Here is a 15,672-nt window from a genome sequence, read left to right on the forward strand (position 1 = left end):
GAAGAGGCAGAAGAGAAAACGCGTAGCATGCGACGACTCAGACATCGAGGAAATACATCCTGCCTCCATTTTCAAGACGCCTCGAAACCCTCGAGCGACGTTCGAAGGCCTCCCAACTGAAATGCGCCTTCAGATCTACGATTACCTACGCGACTTGTTACACATCCACATACGCAGACGTGTAAAGACAAAGGGAAAAGCTTCATCGCAAGTCAGAAAGCCACCACCATTCGTCTGGTATCTCTGCCGCCAAACCAATCCGAACACGCGGTTGCTATGCGCGAATCCCGAGTGGTCAGGCATGTGCAAAGAAGAAGATCGTTGCAGCTACAAAGCCGACTCTCCAGTCGAGCCCCGAGGACCCTGGGCCCTCATAGCATCCAACAAGGCCATCCGCAATGAAGCCAAGGAGCTTTTCCTCCGTGACACCGTCTTGTCAGTCAATTCGCAGGACCTACATCCCTGGTTGAACCATCTGATCAGACATGCTCCGCAGCGCATGAATCATCTGCATCATATCACGCTTACCGGCCCGAACGAATGGGATAGCACGTATACGGGTCTTGTGCGATTGTTACAAGAATACGTACCGAATCTCGCAGGGCTTGGATTCCAGTTCTATACTCACGGCTGTTCTTCAATCGACATACATGGGGTATCTCAAAACTCAATCCGCATGGAGCAGGTTGAGTGCAGGAATTGGCTGGTTTCGAATATGATGTCTCAATTCGAATATCCTATCGCGTTTGCTCTGGAGGCCATCATATGGCATAAAACGGGTCCATCGAAACGTCTTGCTATCCGAATGATTTCGCAGGACAGCGAAGATGGCGAGGACGAAGCTGATGTATATGTTGACATCGATGATCCGGGGAAATGGGCGGAGACGAGCCGGCAGGCGGGGTGGCGAAAGTCTTGGTTGAAGGAGAACTACGAAAGGGCACTGAGCAGTGTGGTTTAGATTAGCAATTGGCGTGTTCGATATGAATTGGCACTGTACTTCAGAACAGGTTCTCCGTTACTCATTAAATAATGGTGATCTCTTCTCGCTCCAACTCCTCCAATCGGACAACGTCCGCAAATTCTGGGCCGTCGTGAAAGATTGTTCTATGTTCTCCCCACTGATGTGCAAAAATTCCGACTTTTCGAAACCGTCGCTGGGACAGACTGACAGGCTCCAATAAGATGCCGAGTAAGTACGCTGGTGTCATGGACCAATTGTTGGTACTATCAGGATAGTCGCGATATGCGTCACGAGATTGAAGCACAGCGAACCAGCAGCCAGCACATGATTCCCGGCCGTCATCGAACTTCTCCAACTCCGTATGGGAAGGAACTCTGTGGCCATTCCAGGATTGAAACACCGTCATTCTGTCTGAGGCTTCGCGTATGTGACATGAGATCCGAAGATATCCCGATGACACTCTGCCGAATCCGTCATTCTGAATATTCTCGATGTGTACTTCATGTACATGGGCGAGCGACCGTTCGGAGATCTCTCCTACCTCGGGTATGTTCCATATGAACATGACGCGTCCTTTCCGAGAAAGCCAAGACCACGAGGGTGCTGTTGCCAGGGATTAGGTATCGATGAAAGAAATGGTGACGAAGAAGTGACACTTACCTCGGTAGGCTCGTGGAATTGATTCCGAAAGGATGAAATCTTCGTGATCCGTGGACCAAAGCAAACTTCGGACGACGTCTTTGTACCATATACCAGCCAGATATCGATCTTGTAACTTGGTCTGGAACACTTTCGCTAACCCTGATATGGCGGGTAGTGCATCCTCATCGTATGTCAGCCGGCAAGTTGAGAATGACTCCGCAAGAGCCAACCATCTCAGATAGTAATCAACCCTTTCAGGGTCAGTATCTAAAGCATTAGATCTGAGAAGACTAGGCACTTTGAATGGCAACTCATAGCCCCAAACTTCTCCAGATCCGGTTCGCACTCTGCCTTCTGGATACACTTCGGTGGTGACCAATTCTGCGCATTCCCAGCCAATCAAATCGCTGAAGAATATGGATCTGGGGCTTAGAAGTCGTTCTTGAAAAACCTAGCCACGCGACATCAGGTCCGATTGGTTAATCTGATTTATCGCACAGGGTTCGTGTAGGATACGAGATAATATCTTTGTGCCCGCTTGGAAATTCACGTATAGTGGTGCCAGCGCGATCGGATCTAGCTTAGTGTACAGCCCTGAGCCAGGCCGATTGGAAGCGCCCGTTGCTCCGATATTCATAAACGCATTGGCGTATATCTCCCCCATAGAAGCTATCTCGCGGTCACAGTCCGCGGGATCATCCTGGATAAGGCAAAGTGCATCGATCCATAGGAAGGGTACAGTCATTCTTCGACACAGGTCGATAGCGTCCAAGAACACCGCTGGTAACGTATTGGTTTGGATTGCTTCAAGAAATTCGTGCAGATTCGAAGTCAGAAGCTTAGGCATATTTTCGCTCTGCCATCTGTGACTCAACGTGACGTACCTACGGTCCTTCTGGTCGAAAATCTTGGCTGTGGTTGCCAGGTACGGTAGACCGGTATTGGAGACATGAACGAGTCTGGTCGGAGTAAACGTGCCATTTTTGTGGAGTTTCTCCAGGTGACAAACGGTATGAGTTTCCTCACACTGTCGTATCCATTTAGTGATGGTGCGAAGATGCGCTTCGTCGCCAGTACAAGGTGTCAAGGCTGGCATGACGCGTACCGGATGCGGCTCATTTGGTATTGTTCCTTGGAGGATCAATGGCGTTCCATTGACGATCGTATACTCGGCGATTCGTAGCTCGAGTGCACCCCGACGGTTGACAGCAACACTTGACTTGCTGTCCGGTTGAAACATCAAGCGAAGCCGAGGAGAACTGGGCTGACCGTAACGTCGATTCGCATCACAATAGTAGTGGATATACGCAATGAAACTATCGTCTCCAGCAATTCTTTCCACACCGTCGCCCAATGCAAGGTAGCCGAGGAATCGACCACAGAGTTGACAGCTTTGCTTTGCAGCTTCGGAGATCCCATCGAAGGTGTAATCGGCGCGCCCAAATAGATTAAGATCCCCAAACACGCATAGCATGCAAAGACTTCTACACGTTGCACAGAACGTCGGGTTCAGACTCTTGACATCCCGTTTTGACTCGGATGGATTGGACACCTCGCTAACGCTGGATGTAGACATGACACAGCACCGCAGGGCGAAGAAGCCAGATGTGTAGTGAGGACATGTTATTAGCGGAAGGCAGAGTGCGGAAGTCTGAACTGCGGGGTCGCAAGTGCTTGGACCATGCAGAATAACCTGCAGGCACTCGATACCTAGCACCACATGTCGGGTTACGGCGCTAGTGCTTCTCAGGGAAGCAACGCATGTACACAGCTACACATTGAAGTTGCCAACATGGCACCTCGCTCGCATCGTAGTTGTGAACAGACATGTTTCATAGATTCAAAGCGATATGCGTAAGCAAAGTGGAACATTCGATGCCTTATTCAAGACGACCCCATGTCTATACATATGCAACGCGACAACAAAGTGCTTGCTAAACTATCCAATCCACCACATCGCATCATCATCTCATGAGATATGCCGGTCCCATAACCCCTCAAACGCCATGCCTTCGGAGTTGACCTAAAAGGTACCAACAACCCTCTTCACCATCTTCCTCATACCCTCACCACTGATTTGCACAGCGCCTTCGAGTTCGGCACTACGCAGCACCTCGAGGAACTCCTGGTTCTCAACTTGTTCGCTGGCGCCTTCTCGCACCTTCTTGACTAGGTCGTTCATGCGCACACTCTGGCCAGCAGAGCCGAGCTCGTCGAGCGAGGCAAGGACTGCACGTTTAAGATCTTCCTTCCTGCGGCGGTCGCTGGTCGAAGTGCCTTCGGTGAGGAGCGACATGTCGATCAGGCCGGTACGTGCATCCGTAGCTGCTTGCTTGAGCGCCGACTTAATGAGGCGGACAGCCTCGTGAACGTCGTCGGCCGTGACTTCCTCTGACAGGCGCATCTTGGCATGGGCTTCTGCGAGTCGGATCATGGATTCCAGTTGACGTGTGGTAGCTGTGATTCTTCGTTCTTGTGAGCGAATGTCAGCACCGAGGCTGCGCATCGCAACGTAGGCATCTACGAGAGCCTTAGATGCGGGCTCAGTGATCTTGGGATGGATGTTCGAGCGCGCGTACGAGATGTAGGCAGTCAAGAACTCGATAGGCATGACTTCATTCTTGTTGGCATTCTCGGGCGTGTCCTCAAGATACATGCCGACCAAATGGCGAGCCATGCGACGGTCGTTCTGCTCATCAATACGATCCAATACGAGGTAAACAAGATCGAAACGTGAGAGTAGTGTGGGTGGGAGATCGATGTTTTGGGGGACGGGAAGGTTGACGTTGTACTTCGATCCGATGGGGTTGGCAGATGCCAGAATCGAGGTACGGGCGTTGAGGGTGGTGATGATACCAGCTTTAGCGATGGACACTGTTTGCTGCTCCATGACTTCGTGAAGAACGGATCGCGTTGCCTCCGACATCTTGTCGAACTCGTCGATGCAGCATACACCACCGTCGGACAATACCAACGCACCAGACTCAAGTACGAGCTGTCTAGTCTCGGGATCACGGGTGACGTATGCAGTCAGACCAACTGCAGAGGAACCCTTTCCGGAGGTGTACACACCGCGCGGTGCGATCCTGTGTACATACTGTAAGATCTGAGATTTGGCTGTGGACGGGTCACCACATAGTAGAACGTTGATGTCGCCACGGTATTTCGGACTGCCACCCTTCTCGAATTGCTTGTTGGTGCCACCAAAGAGTTGAAGCAGAATACCCTTCTTCACATCGTCCATTTCGTAAATGCTGGGCGCCAGCGAGCGAGAGAGCAGATCGTAAACGTCAGGACGAGCGCCAGTAGCCTTTATCCTCTCCTCTTCCTCTTCGGAGACCTTGCGGGTCTCTTCAATATCACCAGCTGCGTGCTCTGCGAGTTCCTCTTCGATTGTTGATACGTCAATGCCCATTCGCTTCTTGTCAACCTTCTGGATGTGAAGGGCGTCGACGTAAGTCTTGAAGATATTCTTTACGGATCGCTGGCGCGGGTTGATGCGAACTTGATTGCACTTGAAGATACCAGTGATCTCAACGCGATCACCGGCCTTGCAGACATCCACGAGTTCATCGTATGCACACAATGACACCGAATGAGGTGTTTGGCCGTCCGGCATGTCATCTGGTGTCTCTTGTAGCTTGATGACCTGCTTGTTCGCGAAGCCGGAGCGGTTGTGCACGATCTGCATCGAGTTTGGCGAGTCGCATACGGCGCGCGGGCACTTGGTGGGCTCGGTGATCTTGCCACGGTCGATGTCGACCCTGACAGTATGGTTACATACAGAGCAGCGGAAGAAAGCTAGCAAGGTTAGCAGAAGACTTCAGACATCCCTATCATAGACTTACCATCCTTCATGTCTGGGATGATAGGCGTGGTCCTAATCACCAGACCCTTGACACTGACCAGCTTGTCCATATCGCCAGGGTTGAGCTCACGCAAGTTGATTGTGTGATCCAGACCAAACGGCCTGACGTTGTACGTCTTTTGATCGACCTCGCTGACCAGATTCGGAATCTCTGCGAACGGAGCCGGAGACGGGGCGCCAGGTGTAGGGGCATCGGAGCTCAACATGGGTGGGAGGGAGCTCGAGTCACGAGCCCTGGGTTGTGCAGCACGCTGTGCTTGTGACATCTGGGTTCGCAATTCTGCCATGCGCTTCTCAGCAAGTTCGAGCATAGTGTCCTTGATTGCCACGTCCATGATGGGGATGATTTCGTTCGGATAAGCCTGCAGTTGATGCCAGAGTTTCCTTGTTGGCGGATATGACTTGAGATTGCGCGCGTCCAGGTTCAATGGCGTGACACCGAGCTCCAGCATCATCTTCATGATGTCGACATATTCCCTGGCCATGGCCGGGTGACTGTCTGGAAGACTCAAGCCCTCAGCCAGCTCGCCATCCTGAACCATGCGATACTTCCTTCGGAAGTTCATCAAGAAGTCTCTCATGGCATGTCTGGCATCGACAAGCGACACATTGGTTCCCCAAATAACTCGAGTAGAGTTGCCGCCCAACACGTCTGCGTCTGACGTGTCGGGGTTGATGTTGGAGAAGGTCGGCGCGTCCGAAGCCTCCTGCACTGGCATGCCATTCTCGTCGACAAAGAGCCTGCGCCGGCGATTGGTAGAGCTGGTGCCGAAGACGTCTGAGTGGATATCGCTTCGTCGATTGCGGGCTGCAGACTCGGAGCCGCCCACGAAAAGAGCGCTGCTGCTGCTTCCAGGGACGTTGCTCTGGGCGTTGCGGGCTCGGCCAGGGCTGGAGCTGGATGCATAGTGAATGGGCGACGAATCTGAGTCTGTTAGTGGTACGCCCGGGAACTCATGTCGACTTCTGCATACCTCCAATCGTCATGGCAGACGCTTTTGGTGTCGCACCGCCATCACTCTCTTCCTCGCCATTAGCTGGCCCCGAATTGGAAGGGTTCGCAGGAGACGAGCGGAAGAAGAGTGGGGATTGTGTCGAAGTGGTCTGGAATCTTGCATTGCGGGGAGTTGCTTGCGATCCACGTTGCGACGCCTGCGAAGCCTCTGACTGTAACTGCTCCTCTGGACCTACTGGCGCTGGGCTGCTGTCGGAGATCTGAGAATTCTGACCACGGGCGCTTCGCCGTGGAGTCGCCGACGCTGAAGTGCGCTGAGAGCGGCGCTTCTCGGGAGAAGACATGGTTGCGGTGCTCTATGCGGCAACAACGGTGAATGTGTTGATGTTGTAGAGGGGTTGCCAGGGAAGGTGGGCTTGTCGCGCCTACTCCTTTCGCAGCGACGCGTGGGACGCGTTCTGGGCTAGTCTGCAAATGGACGTAAGTGGTCTTGGCATGCCTGAGACAAGTCCAATCGCAGGTCAAAAGACGACTACTACTGAGTGTTTCTTTCTATGAAAGACACCGAGGACATTCAACAAACATCGAGTGCGATTTGACAGCATTGTGTGTACACATGTAGACAAGCTGTAGACTAATCCTACCTAGTGGGGCAGCTAGCCCCGCTGTGAACAAATGTTTACAAGCAGGCAACGACGAACAGCACACTAATTAGCTCAACTAAACCCCCAGTCTTCATTCTCTGCCTTTTCTGAATCACAAACCTAACACTTCCACCCATAACCAATATCAATCTTGATCATGGCGCCTCCCTCCAAACTCGCGATCGCAACTGGCGTGGTAACCCGCCTTGTCAAGGAAGAAGCGAGCTACCACAAGGAGATCGAGCAACAAGAGGCGCGCATCAAGAAGGCCGAGGCCAATGAGGGAGATGAGAACGGCGAATACACCCTAAAGCAAGAGGTACAGAGTCTCGGCAATCCTGATACTGACCATGATCACTAACTGCGGTGTAGCGTCAAGCACTCCAGGAGACCAAGAACGTTCTGCCTGGCATGAAGATCAAGATTGAGCAGGCAGTTGAGAGGCTGGAGGAGGAGCTCGTAAGTTTAGGATGCTATGAGCTGGGTATCCCGTACTAACAATCTGTAGGAGAACAACAAAGAAGGCGGCGCCCAGGCATCACCGGAGGAAATCACCAAGGCGAAAGAGGCTGTCGAAAAGGGCAAGGCGGCCATGCGTGAAGCTTCTTAGATTCGTAACTACCGAAGAGATAGTCGGTACCGCTGCCGTATGGTAGTGGTACAAAGATGATGGAATGATACCCGAACACCGCGCTATGCAATCAAATCATCAAAGAATCATCATCTACATGTGATCACGATTCGTCCATCTTGGTGTCTGTGCGATCTTCGCCATCCTCCTCCCCATCTTCAAGATCCTCGCCCTCTTCCAGCCCAGAAGAGTCACCATCATTGGCATCTCCTGAGTGTGCGCCAAGGTCTGCCATCTCTGTGTCATCGGCGGCACCAGATCTAGCAGGTGAGGGTGCGGCGCTGGCTTCCCGTGATAGAGGCTTCAGGCGATCTTGTGGTGGTACCCGTAGTGACGAAGAGCCGTCTCCGCTCTGGCTGGCATGCCCAGGTGTCATGCCACCATCTGGTCGCGGTGTACCGGCATGGCTAACGTCTCCTCTGGAGGTGCTGCCCTCGCCTTCACCATCTTCGTCACCATCCTTCATCATGCCCTCCTTGCGCTCAGCCTCCTCCTTCTCGTCCTTGATCATGCGCAACATGCCGCGTGCTTCTTCCTCGATTCGTCCGAACTGCGTGCGTCGCTCCTTCCAGGTAGCCTTAGCCAACCGGACTTCTGAATTGAGCTCCTCTATCTCCTGGTCCAGCTTCTCGTGGGCGTGTGCTTGCTCGTCCCGTGGTTTCAGCATCTTGCTGTTGGTGATCTTCTCCGTGAGCTCGTCGTACGTCTTACGCACGGCCAGCGTCTCTTTCGCCTCGACCAGTCTGACGCGCAGGTTCTCTATGTTCTTGCGCACGTGTTCCTGCTTTGCCTCGATGGCCGTCTTCTCATCGGCGTATCGCGCGCGCTCAGTGTGATTGCTATTCGTAGTGAATTCGGATCGGACAATCGCAAAGTCCAGCAGTGACAGCTCGTTCATGATGTCTTTCCGCCATATCTCGATCTTGTGCGCTTGTTGCTCGCGCTCGACAGCGACTGCCGCGGCTTCCTCTTCTGCGCCTGAGGCATCCGGGGGCGGGGAGGGGAGTTGTCTGGGGCGCGCATCCTCGAAGAAGTCTGGTTTGAGTATGCGACTGGCCGTGTTTGTGTATGGGCGTGCTTCGACAGCTAGTAGGCGGGCTACATTGTGCAGCGCATCTGCTGGAATTAGTCGGAGCTTTCTAGTGAGTGAAAGACGCCTTACCCTCATCCGGCTGGGAAAGCAGACCCCAGTCGTTGATCGCCATATTTTCTGAATGGTCGAAGAACGGGGAGATGTTGTTTGTGGTATCGTACGTCGTCGTCGTCAATGTCGCGATGCTGAGGTCCAAGAGTTGAATCGATCAACGCGTTTGGCAGGGGTCCGTTAGCGCCTATGATCACCACCAAACGTCACAGACCGACCACCGCGCCTTCTACACTTTCACTCACTCTTCACTCTCGTCATCACTCTCCCGTTCATCGCTTCGCATTGCTCTGGCAAGCGTAACTCTTCCAAGGTTACAACAAGCTTCTTGATCCGGACTAGCCTACCAACATGCTGCCGTGAGCCCCGTGGGGTCCTCAGCCCCATCTACGGTTCACGCTGCCCTCGTTCCGCCTGTCCATGATTCATATTAAATAGACGACACCCTATCGACGAACACCAACGAACCTGTCAGCAAATCACCTCTCTACGACCAAAACCTTCACATTCCGACCCGTTTGATCTTCGCATTCCGCCTCACAACACCATCTTACGCAACGCTTTTGGATATATCCTCCGCATAAACATTACCGTCGCCATGCCCGTCGCAAGCCTCTTCGAGCTGGCTCGACAGCGCCTCATCAAGAATATCGATATGCTCCGCGACGTCGGCGATCTACCCTACTCCTTCCTCCAGCCAGTCCTCCGATTCATACAAAGCCCCGATCAGCTGCTCGAACTCGAGGCCAACTGCCCACAACTACTCGGCGAGACAGGCGAGATATGGCTTCGCTTTATCAAGCGAGACATTCCGAACTGGGAGACGAAGCCCCATGAGCCGCGGGATCCTCGAAACTGGAGCAAGGTGTATCGCAAGTTGAAGAAAGATGCGGAACTGGAGATAGAGGCGGATAAAGAGGCCCTCAAACAGCAGATGCAAGCGCTTCAGAAAGATCGCGGACAGAACAAGACCTTGATCGTCGAGACCAGGTTTGGATATGGTGCCGGCGCAAGCAAGATGTTCACTGGACGCACTACCAGCAGCTGGGGGCAACCATCTGGTGCCCCTTCAAAGACAGGTAAAGCCGCCTTCGACAAGCTGAAGCGCGGCATGTTCGACCATGGCCGCGAGCGCCCGAAAGCGAGCCAAATTCCAGCACATCTTCTAGCTCAGCGAAAGACCAACGTCAGGCAAGCACCGGCAAGGATGGTTCGAATGGCGGAGAATGAGGCTCCCAAAAGTATGGTAGTGTCCAAGCAAGCTTCGGCATCCGTTTCGAAGAAGCCTGACACTCAGCCCGCGCCGTCGCTGTCCGCAAATCGCCCGACCATTACACAGAGGCCTGCACCGCAGCAACGCAATGCGCCGCCACCACCCACGCGGACCTCCTTACCGCCTGGGATGCACTTCAGCGCACCCAAGCCGAAGCCGACGAATGCGCAGGCAGCGGCCGATCCGGCGCCGAAGAGGAAGAGGGTAGAATACAACATGTTTCATACAAAGAAGAGGAAGATTTAGAATATTTTTAGGGCTGATGTTGGCACGAATAATGTACAAGAGAGGCGGGTACAATCAGGTGTATTGACGGTGGACCCTTTCTCAGGATGTGCACGTCTGGTCTTTTATTTGGGTATCACCCAATGCTTTTGGAGTTTGGGAACATGCTCGTTTGCGATATCAGGAGCTGCATTTATCGGCGTTGCAGTTTGGGTAATCATGTCCCTTTCTGGTCTGGGGCCATAGACTTCTTTCATGTTTGTACATTTATTATTACCTCTTATCAGTCACTTTTCCATTCCTATGATATGTCGAAGTGTGAGGTTGTTGAGATATCGCTAAGGAAGACTTGAGATGGATTGATCACAAGCAAACGCGCAGTCTTGGCGCTAGCAGGTGAACGCGCGCGGGCAGTTGACACCCAACAATCGTTAGCTACAAAGCTCGTCTACGCACTTTCAACATCCGCGCTTCTCTCTCTCACTCGAGACGCGCAAGCTGCGCAGTCAGCTGAAACGGCGGCACCATGGACGAGCTCAGTGTCGCTTTCCGCGCTCTTAGTCTGCACGGCCCCAGCTTCTTCCGGATCGTTGACTTGCCTCTCGTAAGTAGTGCTCTCTGACGCTCGGTGCAATGATCGTGTGCTAATGGCTTTCTCAACTACCAGGAGCTGTTCAGCAGCGTTTGCGACGACTTGGACGACGACTCATTGCGAAAGACTCGACTAGTCTGTCGCACTCTCAGCCATCGTTCGGCCTTCACTTTCGGATCACGCTTCTTCACTCATCTTGCGGTGATACCCCACACGGAGAGCTTGACCGTCTTGTTGCGCTACGCCCATTACCAGAAGTTTTCGCGGTTCGTGAAGACTCTGTCGATCAGCGGCGAAACTGGTCCACCTTCGACGACCTACGCTGGCATACCTGCATCGACCGTGGAAGATATGCTCACCGAGGCGCTTCGGAGTTTCGCGAATCTGGAGACCATTCGAATAGATACTTATTCGTACCTACAGACACGCTATCTTTCTCCGGAATCGATCGGTCTTCGTTGTGGCCCAGAAAGGCTCGATATGACACAATGTTCTGGCGACTTTACCGTTCTCGGCCACGTGTTTCTTGTGGTCATAGAGTCCGCCAAACGAGCCAAGCTTTGTGATACGATCCACCTAGACTTGAACTTGCGTTTCCAAAATTTTCCCAGTCTCCTCTTCTCGCCTGTACCTTATGAGCTTTTCGACCCTAGTTTGCCTTCTTGGAAGGACCTTCTATCATCCAGGGTCCGCAAGGTTATACTTACTACTGGAAGCAGTGGTAAATGGGCTCACCGCATTGCTGCTTCGTGCTCGTCACTGCAGGAACTCAGTCTGCTTCCTCGTCGTGGAGAGATCAGGTTTGACAACGCCCAAGGTGGCTTGCATGTTTGGCCGCACCTTCGGTCTCTGACTATCATCAGTGGTATTATCCGCATCAAGAATACTGTCCTCAACGACTTCTTCAAGGCCCACCAGGGTACCCTTGTCTCCGTCACACTAAAGTATGTCTTTCTGGGGGAGGGATCTTGGGCGGAAATATTACAAACTATCCACAATCTACCGGCTTTACAAAGTATATGCTTTACTCGCCTAAGCCAGAGTATAGCCTGTCCAGTGCTGGAACCATGTTGCAACGGGAGGCCGACACTAAGTCTTGACGGCACCGCATGTAGCAACCGAGCGGATACCTTGCTCGCCCTCGGAGCTTTACTTCCAGTACACACCATCGGGCTCAAACCCTTTGCTGACACAAATCGCCACCACATCGACTTTACGTTAGCCAACGGTGCTCTGGAATCCGCATGGTCGGCTGCTTTGCCGATTTGCTCCCGGTGGGATGTGTTGGGAAAATTTGTGGATATCTGTAACAAAACAGGGTGGGATTATTTAGATGGCAGTCACGAATGATACTGCCACCAAAAAGAAAGTCGGGTAGACATCAGTCGCATCAGAGATACAGCAAGTAAGGAATGGGGGAACGTCACGTGTATCTACAGAAACAATATATTGTTTGACTTTTTGGGAGCGTCAAGACCTAGATGTGGGGACTTTTTGATTAGAAACGCGTCATCTGGCATCAAAAAACGACCACGATACTACATGTAGCCTTTTCAGACACAGGATACTGGGGTAGCTGGTCGGACTCAAGCAACGATTTCGACGTTCCGATATCAAGCTACGTATGCATTGCCGTTGCGGGTAGGGACTGGCTTGAGAAGCGATAGCTAGGTATATACGCCATGATAACTGCATAGCCTACTTTACCTCGCAGATGACTGAGTGACATTTTATCTGTGAAATCCATCAGGCACCAGGAATGCTCTCCGCTGCCGGCTGCCTCTGTCGTACCTTCTCTCAGTTCGGTTTCAGGCCTAGCGTAGAACGCACGACCCTGTTGTTGACAAACGGGCAAGAGCGTCTCGCTCACACGATCTTTCACCTCACATCGACGCCGGCTTTTCAACTTCATCTCCTCCATCGCTGCACATTTGCGGGCATTGCATCATAGACATGATCACTGCTCGCGAGAGGGCAAGGGCAGCTCTCGCTACAGCATCGCAGCTACCCTTTCGACTACTTGACCTCCCAGCTGAGATCGTAGGCAGCGTCTGCGACCGCCTTGAGGATGCTGACCTTCTCAATGTACGTTGCGCATGTCGCGCACTCAGTGCGCACTCGGCCAACGCGTTCGGCAAGCGGTTCTTCAATCACCTCATCGTCTTGCTGCATCCTACCAGCCTCACGACGCTTCTCGAGATCTGCCATCATACTGTACTATCCAAGCATGTCCGCAAAATCACGGTGAGCGGCGAACGCATTGGACAGAGCATACGTGGAATCGGACAAGAAAAACTCCACAAGGATCTGCAAGTCAACGTCGAGCGCTCCGGTATGGACTTTTTGACTCTCACAGAGGCCTTCCGGGAGCTAGAGAATTTAGAGATGGTTCAAGTCGATGTCATCAGTTTCTATCATGTCGAACAAGAGCCAGTCGACGCCGGCATCAGGTGTGGACTGACCCATATCATCCCGTCAAAGCTTTTCAACCCACCTGGTTCATGTGAGAGGCACGGAGACAGCGGTAAGAACCGAGTGTACGATTTGATTCCGGAGGCTCTCCTGGACGCCGGTGTACATGACAAAGTCGGCCTGCAGTTTGAGTTCTGGAACACGGATTATTCCAACGAAGATGTGGTCACATTCTTGGATCTCGACTGCGAAATTTGGAAGAGTCAGCTATCAAGACAAGTCCACTCCGTCAGTGTCTTGGGCCAAGTGGATCGTGGCTGGCTGTGCCGATTGCTCAGCGCAACCTCAAGTCTGCGCAAATTCGAGTTTGGAGCTGACAATCATTTCATGGAACTGTCTTATCAACCAGTTGGACCTTTCCATTGGCCTGGATTTTCACATCTTCATCTGGAAGACGTGTTCTTTTCACACACTGACTGGACCAATTTCCTTCGCACGCACGCCGGTACACTGAGAAGCCTGTCATGCTCATCCATAGGCTTTCCGGAAGGGGAATGGACCGAACCCTTACAGATCATCGAGACGATGCCTCAGATTGAGTACCTGTGGCTAGTCAAGTTGCTCGAGAAAGCACCTTATCCGCATTCATCGATGTCTGTGAGACGCTGGAGCCCAGAAGATGACGGGGTCTTGCGACTCTTCGACCCAGAAGAGGTCCAACTTGCTCTGAGTGCAATGCGCAGTCAGCCGAGAACGGTGTTCATGGGCGCTGGCATCAGGAGTGAGGCAGGCGAGGTTTATTCCCATAGGGTTTCGTTCGATGTTGGTGAAGCAGCGCTGGCAAGAGACATCGTCTGTCAAAATGGTGAATGGACGTTTGCCGACACATTTCCGGAAGGTTAAGAGGCTCTCCGGCGTCTGAGTGAACGTGGTGTTGGGCATACACGAGACGGGTGGAACAGAGTTGTAGAGTAACAACTTGATTCGCTTCGTGCTGATCATAAGACGAATGTGCATGTTATCCTAATGCAGTCCTTTTCCTTCATGCCTCATCGTCTCTGTGCCCGCAAGCTCAACAGGCGGTTGTGCAATCTCCACAGGTTCGTGTTTGTATGCCACCGCGCCCGGTCCCAGCTCCTGAATGTGCTTTGCGTGTACCTCATAAGGCGTTACGCTCGTAAGCTCCGTAGACCCTGACATCTCCTGTGAGTGTGACGAATGCCGCCTCCTCATGATGAAGAACACCGCTAATCCGATTATTATGCCGAGACCTATGCCTCCTCCAACTGCTGCCCCCGCTATCGCGCCCGTTGACAAGCCTGAGGAGCCTGAGGGAGGTGCTGTGGACGACGGGGTCGATGTAGGTGTAGGCGTGGACGTGGCAGATGGCGATTCACCAATGGCGGCGGCGTCGCAGAAGTCGATACTGTAGTATACGAAGGTCGAGTTGTAGCAGTCGATCGGTTGTATCTCTTCTTGGAAGCCGGAGCATATGTCGACGGTGGTGTCATTCATGTATATGGTGACTGCGCGCAATGTCAGTATGGCCGTCCTCGCATCCACCCTGTCACGCAGCAACATACCTGTGCATCCTGGGTCCAGGCCGACGACCTGGAAGCTCCCATAAGGGCCATTGCGCCTGAGATCTGTACAGGTACCATTCGGATAGCCGTTTGGACCCTCTAAACCTCGCAATGACTCTTGGCAGTTATCATCCTCGAAGAGGGCTATCTGACTCGTCGCGAAAACACGCGCTGCGAGTGCGGTAAGGAGGAGTAAGAGAAGGTTATGCATCATCGCGTCGGCGCGCGGTACATTAGCCGCAAATTGGCTTTGGCGGGGCGGCTAAGCAGACAACCAGAACACGAGGGCGCCGGATCATCTCATAGCTGTTATAACCACAGCTGGCGCATGGAACTGGTAATCGCTTAAGACGTAAGGCAACCTAGAGTTAGCTGCCCAGCTCTTGGGGGTCGTATCGATCATAGCTTCACACGCCTGACCACTCCTTTTCTGACCTGGCATGCAGGATGCGGCATGGGTAACGTAGGCAGCGAATCGAGGCGAGGCTCCAGATTGCATGAAAAGCCACGCTGTGTTCCTGCGGGCCCACAGTGCGGCTGAGATACTGATATCTTTTCCAGGGTTATTAGCTGTGCTGCTGTATCACAGTGGATGCTATCTGGTTGTGTGCGATGATCGTCCTCTGAGATGTTGCTGTTGTCGCGACAGCCTGCGCGCTTGCAACGAGCCAACAAACAACACGGCCCCTGCCATTATGGATTAATAACTGCTTTGAGTATAAACGAAGGATTGAGTGTT

At 52.7% G+C, this 15,672-nt stretch overlaps 6 protein-coding genes across 6 annotated transcripts; 4 read left to right on the plus strand and 2 right to left on the minus strand.

The window, feature by feature from the left end:
- Positions 1-3,629: 3,629 nt before the first annotated feature.
- J4E93_008795 (uncharacterized protein) lies at positions 3,630-6,773 on the minus strand (the record flags this gene model as incomplete). The annotated part of the gene is made up of 3 exons (XM_049346693.1): positions 3,630-5,407; positions 5,455-6,399; positions 6,449-6,773. The coding sequence occupies 3 exons, from the start codon at positions 6,771-6,773 to the stop codon at positions 3,630-3,632; spliced, it is 3,048 nt and encodes a 1,015-aa protein (XP_049196113.1).
- A 457-nt stretch (positions 6,774-7,230) lies between these two features.
- J4E93_008796 (uncharacterized protein) lies at positions 7,231-7,683 on the plus strand (the record flags this gene model as incomplete). The annotated part of the gene is made up of 3 exons (XM_049346694.1): positions 7,231-7,392; positions 7,446-7,532; positions 7,582-7,683. 3 exons carry the CDS (start codon positions 7,231-7,233, stop codon positions 7,681-7,683), a joined length of 351 nt encoding a protein of 116 aa, XP_049196114.1.
- A 124-nt stretch (positions 7,684-7,807) lies between these two features.
- J4E93_008797 (uncharacterized protein) lies at positions 7,808-8,909 on the minus strand (the record flags this gene model as incomplete). Its single annotated transcript, XM_049346695.1, has 2 exons — positions 7,808-8,820; positions 8,867-8,909. The coding sequence occupies 2 exons, from the start codon at positions 8,907-8,909 to the stop codon at positions 7,808-7,810; spliced, it is 1,056 nt and encodes a 351-aa protein (XP_049196115.1).
- A 537-nt stretch (positions 8,910-9,446) lies between these two features.
- J4E93_008798 (uncharacterized protein) lies at positions 9,447-10,367 on the plus strand (the record flags this gene model as incomplete). The annotated part of the gene is made up of 1 exon (XM_049346696.1): positions 9,447-10,367. One exon carries the CDS (start codon positions 9,447-9,449, stop codon positions 10,365-10,367), a length of 921 nt encoding a protein of 306 aa, XP_049196116.1.
- A 505-nt stretch (positions 10,368-10,872) lies between these two features.
- Positions 10,873-12,038, plus strand: J4E93_008799 (uncharacterized protein; the record flags this gene model as incomplete). The annotated part of the gene is made up of 3 exons (XM_049346697.1): positions 10,873-10,950; positions 11,158-11,882; positions 11,987-12,038. 3 exons carry the CDS (start codon positions 10,873-10,875, stop codon positions 12,036-12,038), a joined length of 855 nt encoding a protein of 284 aa, XP_049196117.1.
- Positions 12,039-12,891: 853 nt separating this feature from the next.
- Positions 12,892-14,253, plus strand: J4E93_008800 (uncharacterized protein; the record flags this gene model as incomplete). Its single annotated transcript, XM_049346698.1, has 1 exon — positions 12,892-14,253. One exon carries the CDS (start codon positions 12,892-12,894, stop codon positions 14,251-14,253), a length of 1,362 nt encoding a protein of 453 aa, XP_049196118.1.
- Between the last annotated feature and the right edge of the window lie 1,419 nt (positions 14,254-15,672).

Source organism: Alternaria ventricosa, assembly GCF_023758065.1.
Source record: "Alternaria ventricosa strain BMP 2768 chromosome Unknown scaffold_18, whole genome shotgun sequence".
Classification (NCBI taxonomy): Eukaryota; Fungi; Ascomycota; class Dothideomycetes; order Pleosporales; family Pleosporaceae; genus Alternaria; species Alternaria ventricosa.